Here is a 24,873-nt window from a genome sequence, read left to right as displayed (position 1 = left end):
TCAAGTAAAAACAAACATTTGTGAAGAAAGAAAGTAAATCTAAGATGGACAAAATAGTATAAAAGTCAGGAGCTGTAAGTAATTCGATTTTCTTTATGAAAGACCCACACAGTCTAGTTTAGTTTATTTAGAAATTAAATGACAAGGGTAATTATTCTTCTCTTTTCTGTTATTACAATACAATCTGCGATTATTACTCATTATACAGTCACTGCTATTGACACTTTATGGCTAAATTGAGGAAAATCTCAGTATAACTTCCCTAACACTAACATAGCTCTCTAGATCTGCTCGTATTTCTAACGTGGAACAGTAAAATGTAGAAATATTTAGCCCACTCGTATCCACAATTTAAAACATAAGTATCTTTGAGTAAGATGACGTGAACAATATCACAAAAGACTAGTACTGTACTGAAACTAGGTACATAAAGTTTTACTCAAACAGAATTACGTAACAAATACGTAGATATGATGCAAATCTCATCCCTATTTTCTTGTTTCCATTGTTTATAAAAAATTGATATTATCCACTTATAAATTTATTTCCTCTTTTAAAAACGTTTTTCTCCCTTATTTTTAATACAGTGTTTCAATAGATACAGGAAAATTGTATTTATAACCAACTTTTATACCCAATGATGTTACAATTGTGATATATATGTGTTGCCTATCATGCAGTGTCAGATTAAAAGAGTCATTATGTTTGTGTAAAAGATGCTATATTTACCCTTTGGCCTTAGCTCTGTTAGAAAAAAATTAATGTTTCTTGAAATATTAGTTCTTATAAAAATGCATACTTCCTCTGAAACTGTTCTGTTAGTGAAATTGATTAACTCTGTTGTTTTTGAATTTTAGTTATAAAGTAATAGTTATAAAGTTAAAATGATGTAGAAAGTAGAACAAGAAATTCAAACGTTTTGCTATGATAGTTAAAGATATTCACAAAAATAGTGACCCAGTCTCAACATCAAAAGACAAGTTTATTCAATTTTCATGTTTTCTAACATCTCAGGTTCTATTACCGTATAAACAAAGCACCCTGTAGTTTTCAAACCGTGTGTTTCTTGTTACATATTTTTCATATCTTTCACCCTTAGACAAAAGTGACACAAGAGGTAGTGGCGTGTTCAGTTAACTGTGTGCTTTCCTTATAACTTCTTACTTCATACTAATGGACGGCAATTCATCGATAAACACTCGCGTAATTTTTACCGAAAATTCAGAAACAAACAAATAATACCACATGAAAATTTTGAACTTCGTTGAATTTTAATTGTTATCAAGTGATTAACAAAAATATTTCAAATTACATATTTGATAATTATTTGTATAAATCGTAAAAACGATGTAAAATACTGAATCCGTTTTATTATCTTAAAACATATTTATAAACAAACCTTGATTTATTTCAAGTATACGACTGATTCTGTTCGTAAAATCGGACAAATATCTGATAAAATAAATTAATAATATTAAAAAAGTAAAATTCGAAAACTGTAATTTTATGTTGTCTTTTTTATTTAAATTAACAATTCCGTTTTCATTAAACATTCTAATAATAAAGGTTTCCAATTAAATAACCTGTTTGTGGGTGGAATGTTCCTCCAACATAATATTTTAAATAATTTGGATTTCTTAAAATAAATACTATATTACGACTAAAAGAAGAACTTCGCATACATAATTATTAAAACACCAAGAATATTAAAAGTAAAACCCTGGTCACTAAAGCAGGGCTCATATATCCCACATTTTTGGGCTATATTCTGTAATAAATCGTTGCATGCATTCAACGAGGAATGGACTTTCTTTTTGTGCTTTAATTATAGCATTGTTTATAGTTAATAAAGATTGAAAACAGGCGTAAGCAGACAAGATGGGAAGTGGTTTTCTTATTACACAGTCAGAATCGATGTCCACACCACCATACGTTTTGAGCAGTGCATATTTTAAACCACTTGATAGAAAAGATGTTTTGTGAATGGTTACGTTAAACAGCTCACTCTGATACTATGCAGCTAACGGTGTTCCGGAGAATAATAACTCAAAGTTCATCGGCTTAACGTTTTCAATTTGTGACACAGCTTGGAAAAAATAAAATAATTTTTCACAAAATATAAATTAAAAGAATCGTCTAATCCAAAATAAAGTTTTTTTTTCAAAGAGGGGTTATTGTTTTTTATCATTAGCGCAAACTTGTTTAATGAAATGTGCTTTATTGTTTACAAAAACGATAACATTTGATAAAAGCCAATTAATTTTGAAAGTATATTACACAGTATATAACACACAATATTTCTAACGTTTATTTGTTTGACCCTCTGAGGCAAGTGAGATTAATGTGAACTAACTACTATAATATTACAAAAATCCTGAATTTTTGTGTATAGTGGTTCATTTTTTGTAATTTAGAAAAAAACTATTCTTATTTAAAGTGTCGACACTTCATAATATTGGTCTATTCTGAATTAAAATGGCCAATGAGTAATCTATTACATTATGAATTATGTTTATGAGAGGATTTTTTCGTGTACATATATTGTGTTGTTGTTATATTAAGGCCCAGAATGCTAGGTAGTTAAGATACTCGACTTGTAATACAAGGGATGCAGGTTCGAATCTGTGTCACACCAAACATGCTCTCTCTTTCAGCCATGGGGGCGTTATAATGTGACGATCAATCCCACTATTCGTTGGTGAAAGAGTAGCCCAAGAGTTGGCGGTGGGTGGTGATGAATAGCTGCTTTCCCTCTAGTCTTACACTGCTACATTATGAACGGCTAGCGCGAAATTCATGACAAACGAAACCAAATCAATCTTATGTTATTGTACGTCACTTTGAATTGATTTAAAACCTACTCATTTGTTGTGTTATTCAGGAAAGTATATCTAGGATTTTAACAAAGGATTATTAATGTAATAATTCACCTGTTTACAAGACACACTTTTTTGTTGTTGCATCAGAATTTTAGCCTTAAACTTCAGGTTCACAGTCCTCTAAGTTTGGTCCAATTTTAACTTTAATGGAACATTAATGTCAGTGTTTACATGTAAGCATGTAAATGGACGAGTGCTTAACATGGTAATGGTTTATATATTTTTTTAATTTTATACATGCACCTATATCACTCACTTCTTCCTAAAAAGTTGAATCGAAACTTAAACAAATAAATAAATAATTAATAAATAAAAGTACGACCATTTAAATGCTACAATTGTATTCAGAATAACAACTCTGTTTACGCGATCCAACCTTGATTAAAACTGTAAGAAGAAATTGATATTGGTAATTTTCATATTCGGGTTTCGATGCGAGTGGTCGCTAGAGCACAGATAAGCCATTAAGTTTCTTCAAACAAACAAAAATTAAAACCTTTCACCTTATAAAGTGAAAACTTATAACTGAACGTTACACTTTGAAATTATAAAGCTCAATTTATGCCACTCTGCCTGAATAATCATAATTTCAGAAGAAAAAAAACAGCACGTTATATTAATTGGTTATTCCTGAAAATAAAACATATTTCTTAATATAAGAATTTAGGTGTATTATGTCTGTTCAATTAGTATTTTATATTCACTTCTCTGCATGTTGCTTCACAAAATATTTGTAGGTGAAATATTCTTCTAACAGTACATTTAAATTTCTTAAAATAAATACTATATCATGACTAAAACAAGAACTTTGCATACATAATTATTAAAATATTTAGAATATTGAAAGTCAAATACCGAAAGGAAAATTACTGGTATGAAACATGCAAAAAAAATTGCATAGTAACAAGAAATAGAATCAAAGAAACATCTCCAGAAAGTTGGACTTTAAATCTATACTGTCGTTCATAAGGAGTTTGAAATTCATTCTCCTACACCTTGCTTCACAATATAAAAATAAGTTTTTGGACAATTTTCCTTGTACAAATGATCCATTGGAGTCTCATCTCCAGGTTTAAATTGTTTTCTTTGAACTTGACTGTTCCAGATATGGACCATATAGCTATCGCTCCAGATTTCTTTTAAGATCTCAGAAACACTGGGATCAAAGAACAGTTGACGCTGAGAAAAATTAATAGGATAAAAAGCGGGAACGGGAAAGAGATGAACTCCATAACACGTGAATCCTGGAGCAAAATATTTGTATTCTTTCCCACAAGTTTCTTGAATAACTCTGGTCAATAAGCCAGGACCGTTATGACACCAAATTGTTGGGCTGTATTCTTTAACAAACCGTTGCATACATTCAACAAGGAATGGACTATCTTTCCGTGCTTTAATTATAGCATTGTTCACAACTGTTAAAGTTTGAAAACCAGCGTAAGCAGGCAAGTTGGGAAGTGGTTTTCTTATTATACAGTCAGAGTCGATGCTAACACCACCATACTTTTTAAGCAAAACAAATTTTAAACCGTCAGATAAAACATTTGCTTTTTTCTTAGTTACGTTCAGTATTCCACTTTCATACCAGCTAGCTAAAGGTGTTCCTGAAAACACATGTGTGAAATTCAGTGATTTAGCTTTAACGTTTTCAATTTGTGATACAATTTGGAAAGGCTTGTCGTCCTTTAGCTGCCTCACGTTCTTACAAGCGTACAAGAACTGGATTCTGTTGGTAGGATGATGTTTTGCTGCAGATTCAATAGAACAAGATTCTCTAGTTGTAAGGTGACATCTACCGGAAGTTTCAAAAAAGAACATATTTTCTGGTTCTGTTAAATTCTTCGTTCTCATGAGCATTGGATGACCTGAAAAAGTTTACATGGGAGTAATAATCCACTGATTTTCAACATAACTACTACTTCTTAAAATGTTGAGTACAGTTTATAAATACGTAAACATTGAAACTTCGTATACAAAACTAGAAAAGCTGAATCACAAATATTATTAATCTGCAGCGATAAGTTACACAATCATTTTGCTGCCTTGCAGAAAATGTAATGAAATTTGAATAGTTTTTATAAACTGATGGGATGGGGGTTAGATTTATTGGTATCTAAGTCAGACAATTAAATTTCAACCTCAAATACAATGATCTAGTTAAATAACCCGACATTAACTTCATAGCACGAACTTAGCGTTTTAAAAATGTATTTGTATGAAGGTTTATTTCATATAGCGAAGCAGGACAATGTCCGCCATTACTATTGTAGTCCACGGTTCGTGTTAGTGCTCAAAAAGCTTGAAAGTAATTTTCCTAGTTTTCACTGAGACAGATTAAAGGTGAATGACGAAGGTGGATTTCCAACTTCTCACCCCACTAAATTAGTACATTACTAATGCAGTTTGATAATCTCATTCAGTATTTTGGACTAGGTCATTATTTTAGCGTGTATCGTATAAAAACTCCCCGTTTCGAAATGTATATTTAATTATTTGTTTTAAAGAAGCAATTAGATTTTTAAAGAAGAGTTACATAATACGCCACCTATCGATTTTAATTCATAGGGAGCTGAACACCGGATTTAAGCATTGTAAAACCACAAAGTTATGGTCTATTTCCCATAGCCTTTTTCAAATAAAGTTAAGTGTTATTTTTATTACACATAAAATAATGTGGAATTGAAACTGTTTAATTATTTTGAAAGTATATTATATATAAATTATACCTCTTCATTTTCTGCTTCCTGTTACTGAAGCGGCTCACCATATAAAGATAATGAAGGCGGTTGACTCATACTATAAGGTCGAAAGTTCGAATTATCGTCACACCAGATATGCTCACCCTTTATTCCAACTATTCATTGGTGTAAGAGCAACCCAAGAGATGGCGCTGGGTGATGATGACTCGTTGCCTTTCTTGTCTTTTGCTGCTCAATTGGGGGATGGCTGGCGCAAATATTTCTCGTATAGCTTTGCGAAAATTCCAAACAGAATTTGAAAAAAAACTTCTGAAAGTGATTCACTGCTATTACAAAGTGTTAAAAACACGTTCTTCTATCATATGTCTCACTGACTTATGGAGATCTCAAATCAATAGTGGAGTCTTTGGAAAGTCACAAAGGTAATGACAATTTTTAAGGTTACAAGCCGTTTTTGGAAACTAAGCAAATTATATGGTGACGAAGCATTTTATTATGAGTTTCACCAAAAATAATAGCTATTTCTATTAGTTCTAATACTTTAATAGTACACCAAAAAGTAAACTTTCTTATTTGAGTGGAAAACAGTGGGTCTCTTTTTAAACCAACATTAACCCACTAATATTCTGAGAAACAAGTCAAAGTAATTTAAGCCAACCTTCACAATGTAAAACACTGTGTGTGTATTTCTAATGATGGCATATTTAGTGTTATCGAAGCAAGTTTGTTTGTTTATTTTGAATTTCGCGCAAAGCTACATGAGAGGTACTCGCGCTGGCTGTCCATAATTTAGAAGTGTAAGATTTGTTTGTTTGTTTGTTTTGGAATTTCGCACAAAGCTATCTGTGCTAGCCGTCCCTAATTTAGCAGTGTAAGACTAGAGGGAAGGCAGCTAGTCATCACCACCCACCGCCAACTCTTGGGCTACTCTTTTACCAACGAATAGTGGGATTGACCGTCACATTATACACCCCCACGGCTGGGAGGGCGAGCATGTTTAGCGCGACGCGGACGCGAACCCGCGACCCTCGGATTACGAGTCGCACGCCTTACGCGCTCGGCCATGCCAGGCCTAGAAGTGTAAGAACCAGAGGAAATAGAACTAATCATCACCACCCACCGCCAACTCTTGGGCTACTATTTTACCAACGAATAACGGGATTGTCTGATACATTACAACGCCTCTACGTGGAGCATATTTGGGGAGATGAGCATTCGAACCTGTGACCCTCCGATTATGAAACGAGCGCTTTAACCACCTAGCACTGTTGGGCCAGAGGAAGTTCGTAGTAAAGTTCTTTACTCAGAGTATCCAGCACTTCGTATCACTGGTATTCTATTTTCCTAGAATTTATATTTTATCTTTGTAACAAAAAAAATCGTGAATAGAATTGATAAGACTTTAAAACACTTTAATGAAAAATAATAAGTTCAAGTGACTTTATAGAAAGTAAAAGTCTCCAAAAAGTGACTCAGATATGGAAAGTAGCAATAAAAAGTATAAAACGAAATACATTACTCGTAATAAACTTAAACATGGAATTTCTAATAAACTACATTGAAAATAGGGTAATAAAACAGAGAGAAATATAACCAATTCACGTTTATTTATCTGCTTTACATTAATATTCATGTTTGTCAATATATCATGGTTTTCTTTGTTGGTTCACATCATGTGTAGAAGCGAAAATTGTTTTCCGTCCATCACAGGGCAGTGAAAGTTTAGTAGAAGATGAAACGAAATAATAAAAATAGAGAACAATTAACGAAAAAACTTTAATGTTTATCTAATTACGAGAAACATATTTTAAAACTGTCAATAATAGTCAACGATCGATCCTTACCTCACAGTCGCTTTACACAAACTTATATTAATTATCTTTATCTAAAACCTATTCTAATTTCAGCGGCCTGGAGAAGATATTCTAATTCTGTTCATCCAGATTATTTTAAGTTGCAATAAAAATTATTATCATAATTTTCTCGATGTTTTTATACAGTTTTTAAAGCTTTTAGTAGGTCGTCTTATGACAGAGAAAGATGTTTGTTAAACTCCAAAACGTTCGAACATTTCGTGATACACTTATGCCGTTTCACAGAAATTAACATTGTGCAACAAAAATATTTTTTGTATCTCATAACGTCTTGTATGGGTATTAACACATTTATTGATAAGCAGAGAACAACGTTTCAGCCATCCTACGTCATCTTCAGGTTGACAAAGTGAGTTTGAACTAATCATTTCTGGACACACTCCTTAGGAACGAGGGTGTAAACGGGTACGAAATTGTAGGGGGCGAAGCAGATGGACGTTAGAAAAATATAATAAAATAAATAAAATTATATATTCAAACATCTAATACCGCCCTCTACATTTCGACACACAGTTACACAACCCCTTTCAAACATGTGGTCAGCTTCCGGTCAGTTACCTCTTTCTTTGTGAACCTGACGATGACCGAAGAAGGTCGAAACGTTGTTCGCTCTTCTATGTAAAATATTTTCTCAACCCAAACGAGCCGTTTTTGCATATAAATTTCTCAACAAGTGGGTTTCTCGACATCACTGATCACAGATGGACGTTAGATTATTAATTACGATATTAATAAAGATGCTCTTTTATATTGGTTTAATTATGGTTTTAGTTGCTCTATAATTACGGTTTATTCGATTTTGCGTTTCTTTAACACTCCTATGAAATGACGTTTCTAGTCCTGATTTCTCCAAGCCCGTTTCCCTGGCTGTGGTTTCGCTAGATAGTAGATAGGGACAGTGGGAATCTCGTTAATCCATTCATTAATGGATTTAAATGGCAATTTCATTTAAATACAAAATTATTAGCTTTATATTAATAACCTTTCAAGTTGCTCTGGGGCCTATTAGGCCCCACTTTTCGTAGGAGTGTTAAAGATATTTTTAATTAGTTAATAACTATTTCACTTAATCGTTGAGTAAAGTGTTAAACTGAAGGGAAAATAAGAAATAAAAAGACAGATTACGAACTATATTACGATACACTTGAGTTTTAATTGAATAAATTTGAGACAATTTTTAGATCTAAAGAGGTTTATAAGACTGGTGGTTGTTTTAGCTTTGAGTAAACATTCTTTAATGTAAAGTTCTATGTCTGAAAATCTTGTAGTGAGAATATAAGAATCGTTTGTGTATTTGTTTGTAGTTAAGCACAAACCTACACAAAACGCTCTCCGTATATTGCTCACTACGGATATATAAGCCAGACTTCCACCATTGTAAGTCTGCAGAAATGCCGTTTTACCACAAGTACCAAAAAATGGTTATATAAAATGTTGTGACTTGTGGTTTCACCATGTAACGAATTGATTAGTGGCTCGGTAAAGGTAAAGGGCGGCCGAATCTGTTTGATACTTTTAAGTTTTTACAGACTCTAGTTTTGAAAACTTCTATCTTCAAATCCAGCTCAAAAATAATCTCCGTATTATACACTTATTTCGATATAATGACCAAACACCTAAACTTTTATGTTGATGGCTTGTGTATAAGTATATATGTAAAGTCATGCACGTTTGCATAACATGATTAAATAGAGTAAGAAATGGCAAAATAATATTGGTATTGGGGATGAAGTGGACGAGTACTTGAGAATAGTCTAGTACTTAACATGGGAATGGCCAAGAGCTTAGCAAAGGATTGGCCTAGCGCTTAACATAGGAATGGCCTAGTACTTACCATGGAAATGGCCTAGTTCGTAACATGAGAATAGCCTAGTACCTAACATTGAAATGACCTAGTACCTAACATTGAAATGACCTAGTACCTAACATGGGAATGAACTGGTACATAATATGGAAATGACCTAGTACTTATAATCGTAATGGCCTAGTACTTAACATTGGAATGGCCTATTACTTTGTATGGGAATGGTCTATTACTTTGCATGGGAATGGCCTATTACTTAATATAGGAATGATCTAGTACTTAACATCATAATGGCCTAGTACTTAACAATGGAATAGCCTGGTACTTAACATGGGATTTACCTAATATGTAACATGGGAATGACCTAGTTCTTAACATGGGAATGGATTAGTATTTAACATGAGAATGGCCTAGTGCTTAACATGAAAATAGCCTTGTACTCAACATGGGAATGGACTAGAACTTAACATGAGAATGCGAATATCACTCTGTTCTTAACCCAATGTCGCTGATCATGGATCCCTGATGAGAGTGTCTTTTCTAAGAATTTAATTACAGTAGCCCAAGATTAGGTGGTGGGTGATGTTGACTAGCCCTTTTACTCTAGTTTGTTAATAAAATATGAGGGACGGCTGTGAAGAAACATCCCTTGTACAGCATTACACATGATTCCCTAGAATTCTACGGATGTTTGTACTACTTGGTCTCGTTGAAAACTTAAAAATAAATAACAATGAAGGTATAATTTAAAAGAGTTAATAAGAAATCACAAAGCAGTTAAATAAGTCTATTCTACATGACACTGTATCTTAATGGAACAGTTTTTTTTCTGAGATAAACAACAATCTGTTTTTCACCGGCGGTTAAATCTGCGTGTGCTAATTGCAACAATCTGATATTTCATATAACTTTTAAACACTCATCGAGATACATCCATATACATTCAAAACATTCAGCTTACTTACCTGATAGAAACCCATTCCGACCCAATAGAAAAAGAACACCGCCACTTGTAAATAAACTGAATATTATTATTTTCAGAATCGTCTCTCTTCGTTTGTTGAAACAAACAAACCCCATGTTCTACATATGAAATAATTCCAGCTATCATTCCAAGTATACAGTTCTTACCACCTATTTCAAAGTTTCGTTTTTAATAACGCTAGGAGATTTTTGAGAAATATAGAACATATTTAAACAACAATATAATATAATAGTTATATGTAAACAATATCAGAAGAACAAATTCTTCGGTTTGTACAGAGTATAACTGACACTGTTCGAATTTGCAGCCATAAAAGTTGACTCTATTTTTTTTTTAAAATTATACCTCTCATAAAAGTAATAATAAAATATTAAAGTTTAATGACTGTTTTCTTGTTAGAAAATAATTGAACAATTAGGTAATTTGTAATCTCATTTAGTAAAATTAAAACAGAAAACGGAAATACGCACGAGGTTATTACGGTTTTTTAAGTGTTTATTTACATTCAAATAACTTATTATTAATACTACCTTTCAGTTCAGAATATCTTTAACAAAAGAAATCAAACATCATACTTTTACACGAATGGAAAGTTAGCGATTTCTGCCACGTAGTCTTCCACACTACAAATATACCGTACAAAACGCATACATTTTATGAAATATGACAGATGGTCAGCATAGTTCACGTCATAGTTAGAAGTTCATACATTTTTTTAACTAACAGATGGCTTAACTTTCGAAAATTATGGTCGTCAAATATGACTCACAGTAAAATATCTGCTATTAAAAAAAATAACTAAATTTTCCTTGGCTTGTTCGAAGTTTGTTGTATCCTGGTTGGACCTAAGTTTTTTGTTTGAATTTCGCGCAAAGCAACATGAGAGCTATCTTCTCTAGTCGTTCATAATTTCTCTATTTGACTAATGTATCGTTATATTTTATTGAAGAAGGTCTTGACAAACAATACATAAATAGATTGAGAAAGAAAATCCATTATCAAAGTACGCCTGTATGGTCCATGAGAAATGAAATAGTTAACTTCCAATTATAAAGAAAGCGTTAAAATGACAGCAGTTTCTTTAATACAACGTTTATTTTCTAATGCTAGTTTTTATTATGTTCTTCTATCAATGGAGAGATGTTTAGACGTGATTTTTCCTAAATATATTTAAGTTTGTTTTATGATTCGAACTAATAAAAAAGTTCAAAAGTTTATCTTTCCTTTTATCCCTTGATAAATTGTCATACATGCATTTTAAATGAATGTAAGAGAATAAATGTATATTAAAGTTTTCTTTCCCAGAATGATCTTCAACCAGAAAAACAGCGTTGGAAATAAACTTGTTATGTGAAAACATCATTAATTGCATCTGTTCTTTTCGGACAGATAAAATACTATCATCATTAATGTTGTCTATCCATTTAGAATTGCTTCAATCTTTTTCTGGTAAACGGCAACTACTTACTTAAAACTGATTCATCTGCCATTTTGTTTTCACCTCGCTATCGTTCAATTAGTTTAATTAATTGTTATCATTGTAACTTCTCCATCGATGTCCAATGGTGAATCAGCAAAAAGTTCAAAGATTTACAATCCTAGGTTCGATTCTCTGCGGTTGAAAAATCGCATAGATCCCATTGTCTATCTCTAAGCTAAAAACAACAAATAAACAAACACTAAGTACTATTCTCACCTTAATATAGTTGAACCTTTCTAATTATTTAAAACTGTACTCAGTTTAAAAAGGTTAAAGTAAATACCTTATAACTGTTTTAACATTTAAAGGTACTTGTTATCTTGGAGCAGTTTACATATCACAATCAACGACATGAGAAATTCCAGGTTCACTGGCCACCTTACACGTAAGATTGGAGTGCGCTTTATATGGGCCCGTCATGGCCAAGCGTGTTAAGGCGTTCGATTTGTAACCGAGGGTCGCGGTTTCGAAACCCGGTTGCACCAAACTTTCTCGCCCTTTCAGCCGTGGGGGCGTTATATGTGACATTCAATCCCATTATTCGTTGATAGAAGAGTAGTTCAAGAGTTTGCGGAGGGTGGTGTTGACTAGCTGCCTTTCCTCTAGTCTTATACTGCTAGATTAGGGACGGCTAGCGCAGATAGCCGTCTAGTAGCTTTGCGCGAAATATTCTAGATATTTTAATATTTATCTATTGCAAAGTTCTTGTTTTAGTCGTAATATAGAATTTATTTTAAGAAATCCAAACTATTTAAAATATTATGTTAGAGGAATATTCCACCCACAAACAGGTTATTTAATTGGAAGCCTTTATTATAAGAATGTTGAAAGAAAACGGAATTTCTATTTCAAACAAAAAAGACTACAGTAAAATTACAGTTTTTGTATTTTAGTTTTTCACCATGAATTTATTTTATGAGATATTTGTTCGATTTTACAAATAGAATCAATCGTATACTTGAAATAAATAAAAGGGTTGTTTAAAAAAATGCTTTCAAGTTAATGCAACTGATTCATTATTTTACATCGTTTTTATGATCTAGAAAAACAATTATCAACTACAATAATCTCAAATATTTATAGTTTGTTACTTAATAACAATTAAAATAGAGATAAGTTCAGAATTTCCATGTGTTGTTATATGTTTGTTTTCGAGTTAATGGAATTAGATACGCGAGAGTTTATCGATGAATAGTCGTCCATAAATATGAAATGATGAGTTATAAGGAAAGCACAAAGTTAATTGAACACGCCACCAACTCTTATGTCATTTTTGTCTTACTAAGTGTGAATGTTATGAAAAGTAGGTGACAGCAAATACTCGATTTGAAAAATACAAGGTGCTTTCTTTACACGACAATAAAACCTTAGAAGTTAGAAAAGTAAAAATTGAATAAACTTGCTTTTTGATGCCGAGACTGGGTCACTATTTTTGTGAATATCTTTAACTATCCTAGCAAAAATTTCGAATTTCTTGTTCTACTTTCCACTTCTTTTTTATTACATTGTAACTATAAAACAAAAACAACAGAGTCAATCAATTTCATTAACATAACATAGTTTCAAAGGAAGTATCCACTGTTATAAGATGTATTATTTGAAAAAAAACAAAATTTATCTATTATAGCTAGAGTCAAGGGGTAAATATAATATCTTTTACACAAACATTATCACTCTTTTTAAACTGACACTTGATTGACTAAACATATGTTGATTGTGACATTAAATTTGTTTGCCGAACATGACCTCCTATTTGCCTTGTAGCCGTTGTAATGAATCAGTCAATCATACTTTATCTTGGTAAAGAATAGCTGAGATTTGGTGGTGTGTGATATCAACTCTCCGGTTTCTCTCTATTCTTTCATTTCGATATTAGAGTCGTCTAGCACGAACGGTCCTCGAGTAGCTTCAAGCAAAAATTCAATAGTAAAAATTAAAAAAAACCTGCTCGCACAGGTGTTATTTATATAGAGATGAACAGTTGGAAAAAGATCATAAATAACTCCGTCTAATTTTACTTAATACCATATGTAACTCAGAACGTGAAACATACGTCAGTTTCTTCTAAAGATTTACAAAGAGAGATTTTGCAAGTGATCGTTACTGGTCAAATATTTCAGATGTTAGTTTGTTAATTAGTAAAGGTGTGGAAGTATTTCTTTATATTGGTTTAATTTTGGTTTTAGTTGTTGTATAAGAAGAGCTTCTTATACATATGGGTGTTTTTTATTGTTATGTTGGGTTTATTTAATTTGCAGCGTTTAAAAACGTGTGTTTCCTGAAGTTGGTCTCCATTTTTCTACTTGTTTCTCCAATATAGAATTCGTTACAGTTGTTACATTATATTTTATAAATAATATTGGTGTAGTGTCTGTCAGTGTAGTTGTTACATAGTGTGAGCTTTACTTCTGTTTCAGGTTTTGGAATAAATTTGGCATTTACTGGAATGTTGTGATTTGTTATAACCTTTGTTTTCCAAATGTTGGTTATTTTTTGCTGGTGTCGTGAATATATTGTATGACGCAGACTGAATCACAAGAGATCAATACATCTTTAAACCTACCACTATACTGGTGCAGATATATTGACGATACAATTGTTGGATTCACATCTACAGAACATATGACTGGAAGAACAGAAAGAAGCTAACCAAATAACATTTTTAACCTCAAGATCACAAGATCCGAAACACAATTCAAAAAAGAAATCTACAAAAAAAATCACCCATACTAGATTATACACACTCAGCACTAAAACTTAACATAATAAGAAACCAAAACAACACAGCCACAAAACTATGCTCTCGCGTAAAATTAACGATGAAATCAACAAATAAAACAACACTTAATCAACACCAACAACCGTTGAAAAAATTATAGACACACACCTAGATCAACAACAATAAATCCCAAGATACAACAAACTACAAAACCTTAGACTGCTGCTTTCCTGAAGATGACACAAGAAGGTCGATAAGTTTTCTCTGTTTTATTTTGGTAAAAGTGTTAATATCCATACCTGTCGCCCTAAGATATATTTTTACGTCAAGTGTGTTTCTTGTCATCACAAATCCTAGAGTTGTTAATATTTAGTTTGCTGTCTCCATGGCGATGCACAACATCTCAATAATTTATACTTAAATTAATTTATACAATTATTATACACAACTATTTTGATTAAAGTTTTCTCTACCAAAACTACCTTTTCTGTTTGACCTCAAACTTTGGTGATGACAATGTTTTAGTATGGCTGTGACAACCCATCCCCAAATACCAATTTTAAAGCTGCTTTTCCACTTGGTTGTGACAAAAGCTTGTTTTGGTGTAGTTTATAGCATGTGCTATAGAAACTCTTCGGGTGTGGGACGTTCTGGTAGTTAAGGTGCTTGACTAACAATATGTTGATTGTTACATTGAATTTCTTTGCCGAATATGACCTCCTCTTCAACCTTGTAGCCGTTATAACGTTACAGTCAATACTACTTTATCATGTTAAAGAGTAGCCAATATTTGGTGGTGGGTGTTATCAACTATTCTTTCACTTCGATATTAGAATCGTCTAGCGCAAACAGTCCTCGAGTAACTTCAAGCGAAAATTCAATAACAAAAATTGCTCGCACAGGTGTAATTTATATTGAGATGAACAATTGAGAATAGATCATAAATAACTTCGTCTAATTTTACTTAATACCATGTGTAACTCATAACTTGAAACATACGCCAGTTTGTTCAAAATATAGTAATGTGTTTTGTGTGCTTCAATTCAGTGTTTGCCAACACGATAAAATTACCAATGTCTTCAAGTAAAGTCTAGCTTTAATGTTTCCCTCTGAATAGTTATGAAGTAGAAATTGTTGTGTTTATTATTAAATAAAACTCATTTTGAATATAGTTTGACAGATAATTTAATCGAGCTCTCACTATAAAAAATCGTATAAGAAACAAAAGGCACCTTAAAGTTGAAGTGTTCTTGTGGTTAATGCTGAGTGTAGGCACGAGGTTCTGGCTTAACTGGCTAATTTCGTGCTTTTGTGAAGTTAACTTGGTAGTTCATTACTGATTATCTCTCCAACAACGATCTTTGATGAGCACCTGATGGTTAATTATCTCAATAACTAACTTGGTTTAGTGCTTACTGGTTAACTGATCCAAGAACTAACTTGGTTTAAAGTATGCTTGTTAACTATCCCACAAACTAATTAAGAAGGTTTAACTATCTTAACAATTAACAAAATTAGTTTAGCATCTGCCGGTTAAATATCTTAACAATTAATTAAATCGGTTTAGCGCTTGATGGTTAAATATTATTTTAAATACACTAAATTGGTTTAGTGCCTCCTGGTTAATTATTCCATCAACTAATTAACTTGGTTTAGCGTATGCTGGTTAACTATCCCACCAACTAATTAACTTAACTCAGCGTGTGCTGGTTAACTATCCCACTAACTAATTAACTTGATTTAACGCCTACTGGTTAACTATACCAACCAATAAACTTGGTTGAGTGTATGCTGATTAATTCTCCCACCAATTAAATAACTTGGTTTAGGGTGTGCTGGTTAACTATACCATCAACTAATTAACTTGATTTAGCATATGCTGGTTAACTACCCCAACCAATTAATTTAGTTAAGCTTATGCTGGTTAAATATCCCACCAACTAATCAACTTGGCTTCGCGTATTCTTGTTAACTATCCCACCAACTAACTAACGTGGTTAAGCGTTTGCTAGATAACTATCTTAACAATTAATTAAATTGGTTTCTCGTCTGATGGTTAATTATCTAAACAGTTAATTAAATTAGCTTAGTGCCTGCTGGTTAATTATCTTAACAATTAAATAAATCGGTTTAGCGTATGCTGGTTAACTATCTAAACAAAATCAACTAACTTGGTTTAGTGCTAGCTTTTACATCACATCTCTTAATTGGAGGATTGCTGATTATCATAAGATACAGTAAGAGTTTCTTCACTAGATCAACCAGATATTTTATCATTTGATATTATGTATAACATAGGAAGTAAGTTGTGCAATCGAAGTTTTTGATGGAATTCCCGATATTTGACAGAGTTGATACATCCTGGAGAACTGGCTGTTTAGTCTACTATCTCCATACAAGAGTTGATATATCCTGGAGTACTGGCTGTTTAGTCTGCTGCTTCCATCTGAGAGTTGATACACCCTGGAGTACTGGCTGTTTAGTTTATTGCCTCCATGTGGAAGTGATACATCCTGAAGTACTGACTATTTAGGCTCTGCATCCACATAATAGTTATAACATTCTGAGATACAGTAGTACTCCAAGATGTTATAACGTGGGTATTAAAACTTTTATCAAAATAAAGCAGAGAACAGCGTTTCCACCTTCTTAGGTCATCGTCAGGTTTACAAAGGAAGAGTTTGCAAGTGATTGATACCGGGCACATGTCTCAGGGACGAGAGTGTAAACTGGTACGGAATTGTAGGGGCGTTTCAGTTAGATGTTAGATTGTTAATTAGTAAAGGTGTAGAGGTATTCCTTTGTTGGTTTAATTTTGGTTTCATTTGTTGTATAAGTAAAGATTTTTAGTATTTGGGTGTTTTCTATGGTTATATTGGGTTTATTTGATTTGAAGTGTTCAAAAACGAGTGAGGATGTTTTTTCTAGTTTGTTCTCTAAATTTGGTCTCCATTTTTCTACTTGTTTTTCCATTATAGAATTCGTGTTAGTTGTTGCATAATATTTTATAAATAATGTTCGTGTTGTTTTTTTTCAGTGTAATTTTTACATAGTATGGGTTTTAGTTTTGTACCAGGTTTTGAATACATTTGGTATTGAGTGGAATGTTATTTTTTGTATTAAGTTTTTTTTTCTAAATGGTGGTTATTGTTTTGCTGATGTCGGGAATATACGGTATGACGCAGATTGAATCACAAGCGATCTATTCAGCTTTACACCTACCACAATACTGGTACAGATGTATTGATGATACAATTGCCTGATTCTCATCTACAGAATATATGCCTGTTTTTTTTTCAACCACGTTAACTCGATACACCCTAACATTAAGTTAACCTGTCAAGAGAAAGAAAGTAACCAAATAGCATTTCTTAACCTCATGTTCACAAGAACCAATACACAATTTAAAAGAGAAATCCACAGAAAAATCACCCACACTAGGTTATACATTCACTGTGACTCATCACAAAACTCAACATATTAAGAAACTAAATAAACACAGTCACAAAACTATGTTCACCTAATAAAATTAACGATGAAATCAACAAATAAAACAACACATCATCAACATCAACAACAAAAACCGTTGAAAAATTATACTCACACACCTAGAACAACAACAATAAATCCCAAGATACAACAAACTACAAAACCTGACACTGCTACATTCCATATATTCCCGACACCAGCGAATATTAACTAACAAAAAATACCTTCACATGTTTTTGAACACTGTAACTCAAATGAATGCAACATAACCGTAAAAAAGAACCAGATACTAAGTAGGGAAACAAATATAAAAAACACAAAACCCAAGTTACTCTAAAACAAGAATTAAAACCAAAATTACACCAATATAAAAAAACACCTCTACACCTTTAATAATTAATAGTCTAGCATCTAACTGCAACGTCCCTCATCCGTTTACACTCTCGTCTCTGATACATGTGCCAAGTAACGGTCAGTGACAAACTCTTTCCTTGTTAACCTCAAGATGACACAAGAAGAACGAAACGTTGTTCTCTGTTTTATTTTGGTAAAAAAGTGTTAATATCCATATTAGTCGTCCTGAGATATATTTTTACCTCAAGTGTGTTTCTTGTCATCACATATCCTAGAGTTCTGAATATTTAGTCTGCTGCCTCCATGGCGATTCACAACATCTCAATAATTAATATTTAAGTTAATTTAAACAATTATCATACACAACTATTTTGATTCAAGTCTTCTCTATCAAACCTTCCTTTTTTTTACCCCAAACTTTGGTGCTGACAATTTTTTATCATGGTTGTAACAACCCATTCGCAAATACCAATTTTAAAACTGCTTTCCACTTAGTACTGACAAAAGGTGGCCGTTAGATTGTTACTCGAAAGTATATTACCAGTTAAACGTTGTTTTAAACTAAGTTGTTTTATACCTAATTTTTGTTTTTGTTCTTTTTATGTCTTTATAAAGTTTGGTAAGCTTTGTCTTTGTCATCGTTTCTGTATTTCCGGCTACAAAAACAGTTTTAAGAAGTTACGGGTGACCAAAACTACTGTAAGGTTCTGCCACCTTCATAAATTCGAGTTACAATACCGCTCCTTAGTATTGGAAGACATTTAATTTATAAAACACAAAAAACACATTGGCTGAAAACCAAAAAAATTTAATATTTATGTAATTACGAGAAACGTATTTTAAAACGCGTAATAATAGTCAACATCGATTCTAACCTAATCATTCGATTACACAAATTTTATTAATCACCTTTATCTAAAATCTACTCTCATTTCAGCGGCTTGGATATGATATTCTAATTCAATATTATTTTAAGATATACTGAAAGTTATTATTATAATTTTCTCAATGTTTTTATACAGTTATTTAAATTTTCAGAATGTCGTCTTAAAACAGACGAAGAGGTTTGATAAACTCCTAAACGTTTTATATACAGTTCGAACATTTCGTGATACACTTATGCCGTTATCCCAGAAATATTAACATCGTGCAACAAAGATCTCAAAACGTCTGGTATGGATATAAACACTTTTATTGATAAGCAGAGAACAACGTTTCGACCTTCCTAGGTCATCTTCTGGTTGACAAAGTAAATTTGTAACTGACCATTGCTGGACACACGTCTTAGGAACGATATTATTAACGGGTATGAATTGAAGGGGTCGTTGCAGTTGGATGTCAGGTTAGTAATTACTGATAAGGTATAACTAATTAACAGCCGATGAAAGAGTGGATTGCGCTTTATGTAGTTTTTGTAGTACACGTTGGTGTACAGAAAACTTATTGATACTCAAATTAAACGGCCTTACACTGCCAAGTTAGGGACGGCTAGAGTAGATAGCCTTCTTGTAGCTTTGCATTAAATTCAGAAACAAATAAACAAACCACAAAATGCCACGTCAGTAAAAGTCACTGGTGAGTAAAGAACAAAAGGTAATGTTGTACGCACATCTATTGTGTCGCTTTGCAAGAAATAAAAAAAACACAACACAAACAAACAACTTAAAAAAATGTGTTTTGGAAATTAAGTGTTATTCTGGGAGATTAAACTATTATATATATACATATCTGTATATAAATAACTCTTCAATGACACCTATTTAATTGGAACCGTTCTCTGACACACTCGCAGTACATCATTTCATCATATTGTTACAGTTTTATATTCCTTTCCGTTGCTATAATTTCAAATCAGTTTTGTAAAGTAAGACGTTCATAGATCCTTGAAGAAGAAGTCATGTCGGGTGGAATAGAACACATTCATTTCAATGTTCAGGAATAATAAACAAGAAAGGTATTTATTAGCATGGAATGGAAAAACCTTAAGATGAAAAGTACTTTGGCCACAAGTACTTTAGGGCGTAATTACTTGATTTACACTTTTAAGTCTTGTACTTTATTTTGTACGATGTTAAGAAAGATTACATTTTTAGTAAAAAGAAAACAGAGTAAGTTATTTAAAGAAGGGGTACATTAGGAAAATACATAAAAACCAGTAATATTTTCCAAACAATATGATATATAAATGATAAAAGAAAGAAAAAATCTAAATTCTGAGTAGCTACGATACATCAGATATACCGTTCTTATTTAATGTAATTAACACTCTAGAAGGATAAGGGGTGTTGAGGTTGCTAAGTTGACCGACTCCCACTCTGAAGGTTGCAGATTTAAATCTTCGTCCCACCAAATGTCTTCACCCTTTTAGCCATGGGAAGAGAAATAATGTAACAGTCAATTGGTCGGTAAGCGAGTAGTTAGCCCAAATTTTCTTCAGTAGATGGTTGTCCCTTCCATTCAGTTTTTGATTTCAACTTAAAGACAACTACTACACATAACTCTTGTGTATCATCACGCGAAATTCAACACACACCAAATTGTAATGCTCGATTAAGAAAAATATCTACCTGTCAAAATTAGTCGTTAAGATTTCTTGATGAAAACACGTCACTATGTTCCATTCACGTAATAAAATTAAAGTCCTGGTATCTTAATTAAATACACGAACTAATACAGAAAACAGTACTTATATATTCGATACCAGCATGGTTTGCTCAGAGATAATTTATTTACTAGGGAAATATGATATACAGTCCTCTAAGACTGGCATGGAGTTTTATCACGTTTCGAAGACATTGACAAATTTATTTTTGGTCAGTTTTGAAGGTCGAACTAGTTTGCCCTTTTACTTGCAGCATCATGAATACAGTTTTTTTGGAAAAGAAACAGTAAAGATGATATATTGAAATACTTTAGTAAAAGTTCCATTTACTTTCAAAATATTCAAACGGTATATAACATATCCTTATTTTTCTGTAACGAATTTTGTTTTTTTCTAATTTCACGAAAAACTAAACCATGTTCACGCAGGCTAAACCTTACACCTAAAGAAAATCACTTGGACTCAACCACCACTGTTGTCCGCTTTCGACAAACAACCTTCCTGAGAACTTTCGTAAAGGCTCCTGTCCCACATATCTATACCGTATCAATTGTGACATTTTCTCTCCTTTCTATACAATCTTCTGTGATGACTACGAGTACATCGAATACTACCGTTCCGCTGGTCTGAAAGTCACCATCGTAACTTTGTCGGCACCAGGACCCTGAATGTGGATTTTAACGGAACACTCCAATTTTCTTCCGCAGTAAAATATATTTTTTGTTTTACATATCCCTGTCACACTATAGTACTTTATGTCCCACAGAAGGCTTTTCCTTTTCCTTTTTAAATTCTGGATCTCCTTTATTCAAGACTCTCAAGACTGACTGATGCTTCTTTAAGTCTACCATGTCAACTAAATTATCCTTAAGTAAGCATAAACCACAGACATTCAGGAACAGCTTACACTACAATCACGAGAATCAACACAACCTTCTTTAGGTGAGCATAAACCACAAAAATTTAGATACAACTTATACCACCATCATGAGATTCAACATAATGTTCTTTCAGTAAGGATCAGCCACAAACCTTCAGATAGAGCCTGCTCCATCATCACGAGAGTTAACACAACCTTCTTTAGTAAGCTTAAAGCAAGAACATCTTGCTATAAATAATTTATATCAAGTTTTCTGTCCTCCGCTGGTACACAGGTAAATTTATGAAATTACAATGCTAGAATCAGAGTTTCGATTCCTTTCGGCGGACTCAACAGATAGCCTGACGTGGCTTTGCTTTAAGAAAGTAAACACACACATACACAAGTTTATGATACTGTATGAAATTATAATGAGCCAAAAAGAACTATTTAACTTAAACATTAATGTAAAAACTCAGTCCAGTATCAGATATCACATGTTGTCTGATTGTCACTTATGATAGAAAAATACCCGTCATCAACACTGGCAGAGGTACGAGTACCATTAGCCCTGACATCTATTCCCTTACCGCAACATTGCGTTCTGTACATTGAGATTGTTAATGCATTGATCAAATCCAATATTAAGTTAAAATAGCACAAGAGCTGGTTGTGGGTGCTGTTGACTGGTTGCCATTCCTTTGTCTATCCATTTAAAGTTAAGGGTGATAGTACATATTATCGTGAACAACAAGAGTGGGTTAAAAAGACTATCAACATTGTATAAAAATGACTAAGATGTCTATTTTGAGATCTTTTAGGGGCATATCGAGATATATCTGAAAGTTTTATTATGATAAGGGAAAATTCGTGTTGTATATAGACAGACATATGGTAGTGTAAGCTCATAACTTATCCACGTGCAGGGCACAATGACCTTTGGAACGCATGTGAACATTTGTCTGAGCACTAGATGTGAACTAGTTCAACGCTGGTTAAACTGGCTTTATTCCGCAGCCATGTATCACAACCAGACACAGTCACTATATTAGTAAGGTCTTTTCTGATTGTTTAGAAATAGAATATCTTCTGTATATTTGTATTTCTTCAAATGAGTTTGAACAGGATCAAAGGGTTTCACAATTGTATTCTGACAGCATATGATAAAGCAAAGCGTGTATCTTTATCCTTCTAACATGAGCTGATAAAATTGGTACAACATGAAGTTATATACCTGTAACTACGTTCAAAAGACCGGGTTAATTTTCTTCAAGAGTTAAAACCAGTATGAGTAACAAGCTAGTAGTTTCCAGACACACCTTAGAAAATTTGATGAGTCTTTCCTTAGGAAATCATTATCGTGGTACATCCTGAGATCCACATTTGAGTGGTTGATAAAACCAGTACGACACGCTGCTGTGTACTAGTAACTGCTAGTACAAGTGCCGAACTATGCATGTCCAATATTCATCAACTTGTGCTGACAGTACACTTTGTTGTCATAAAGATAAAAATGTTCATGCTAGTTCTGATCTCTTCAATGGAAATTTCGGTATCCAGTGAAATTTCCTGACGTATAATTATTCATTATTCGAGCTAAACTGGATTTTATTACAACTCTTGGTCCTTGATGAAGACATTCAATGAACAGAAGCGACGTCATTGTACCACAAATAGATCATCTGTCAGTTTGTCTTGTATTTCTTAACCTTTTCGTACTCTTGAAAAGGTGAAGTAAATGTAACGATAGAGTTCGGGTGCTCACTAAGAAATAGTGTGAACATTCAAAACAATGTTTCCTACCCTTACATTCTACTGTATTTTACATTGAATAAATTACTCGTATAGAAATTAGTTTGGGCCCAGTTACTGGGAAATTCAAATAGAACCAACTTAGAAGTTACATATCAAAGTTTCTATCCGAAGTTTGACTCATTTTATCGCGAGTAAGGAGTCCCAATACAGGCAACTCACAACAACAATCTCTATTTTATAAAACACAAATAATAGTTACAATACACAAAACATGGGAAGGTTTTGTAAAAGAATAGTGGAGAAATCTTTCATGGAACTCAATTCTCTTAACACACCAGTTTAATCCTGCTCGTTAGCTAACTGAAAGATAATTCAAGAAATAAATAAAGTAGCCCTCACAAGTTAAATAGGATTCAAATGTTCAAAAATTACCGCATCAATTTATCCTTATATTGATATTAAAATCAAAAGTAGGAGACTGCAAAAAATTACTAAAATCAAAGTTCACAAAAATTTTGAGATAAAAAATATTCGTACAAAATAAGCCTAGCTTTATATAGTGAAGACTAAAACCAACCCAGGTTTACACACATTACCTTTATCTATTCCCTTAGAAGGCAGAATCTCGCCATAATATGATTCGTCGATAGAGAAGACAACTGTCTACTCCGAGGCCTGTCATGGCCAGATGATTAAAGCGCATGACTCGTAATCCGAGGGTAACGAGTTCGAATCCCCGTCGCACCAAACATGCTCGTTCTTTCAGCCGAGGAGCCGTTATAACGTGACAGTCAATCACACTATTCATTGTTGAGACAATAACCCAAGAGTTGACGGTGGGTGGTGATAGCTAGTTTACACTGACAAATTAGAGAAGGCTAGCGCAGATAGCACTCTTGTACCTTTGCGCAATATTCAAAAAACAAAATAAACCTTTATAACTTAGCTGCTTACGCTGGTTTTCAAACTTTACCAGTTGTGAATAACGCTATAAATGAAAGAAGGAAAGAAAGTCCGTTTTTCACTGAATGCATGCAACGGTTTGTTAAAGAATACAGCCCAACAATCTTGTGTCACAACCGTCCTAGCTTATTGACAAGATTTATTCAAGAAGCTTGTGAGAAAGAATACAAATATTTTGCTCAGGGATTCACGTGTTACGGAGTTCATCTCTCACCAATTTCAACTGTTTACTCTATTCATTATTATCAGCGAGAACCTTATTTTATGCGACATCTGGAAAGACACTTATATCGTGCATAACTGGAACAGTACATCTCAACGACTAAATTTTGAACATGGAGACGGGATTGCAATGGAAGAATTTTCCGATAACGTATTCTGATATTTTGATATGTCTCATTGAATGTTGAC

The 24,873-nt window shown here is 33.0% G+C and overlaps 1 protein-coding gene across 1 annotated transcript; it reads right to left on the bottom strand.

Annotated features, from left to right (window-relative positions):
• Positions 1–3,739: 3,739 nt before the first annotated feature.
• Positions 3,740–10,860, bottom strand: LOC143235518 (lactosylceramide 4-alpha-galactosyltransferase-like). Its single transcript, XM_076473746.1, has 3 exons — positions 10,772–10,860; positions 10,222–10,339; positions 3,740–4,744 (listed from the first exon to the last, which is right to left on the bottom strand). The coding sequence occupies exons 2-3, from the start codon at positions 10,334–10,336 to the stop codon at positions 3,861–3,863; spliced, it is 999 nt and encodes a 332-aa protein (XP_076329861.1). The 5' UTR covers positions 10,337–10,339; positions 10,772–10,860; the 3' UTR covers positions 3,740–3,860.
• Positions 10,861–24,873: the final 14,013 nt, after the last annotated feature.

The sequence above is a fragment of the Tachypleus tridentatus genome, chromosome 2, assembly GCF_004210375.1.
Source record: "Tachypleus tridentatus isolate NWPU-2018 chromosome 2, ASM421037v1, whole genome shotgun sequence".
Lineage (NCBI taxonomy): Eukaryota > Metazoa > Arthropoda > Merostomata > Xiphosura > Limulidae > Tachypleus > Tachypleus tridentatus.
This window is presented reverse-complemented; position numbering and strand designations above follow the sequence as displayed.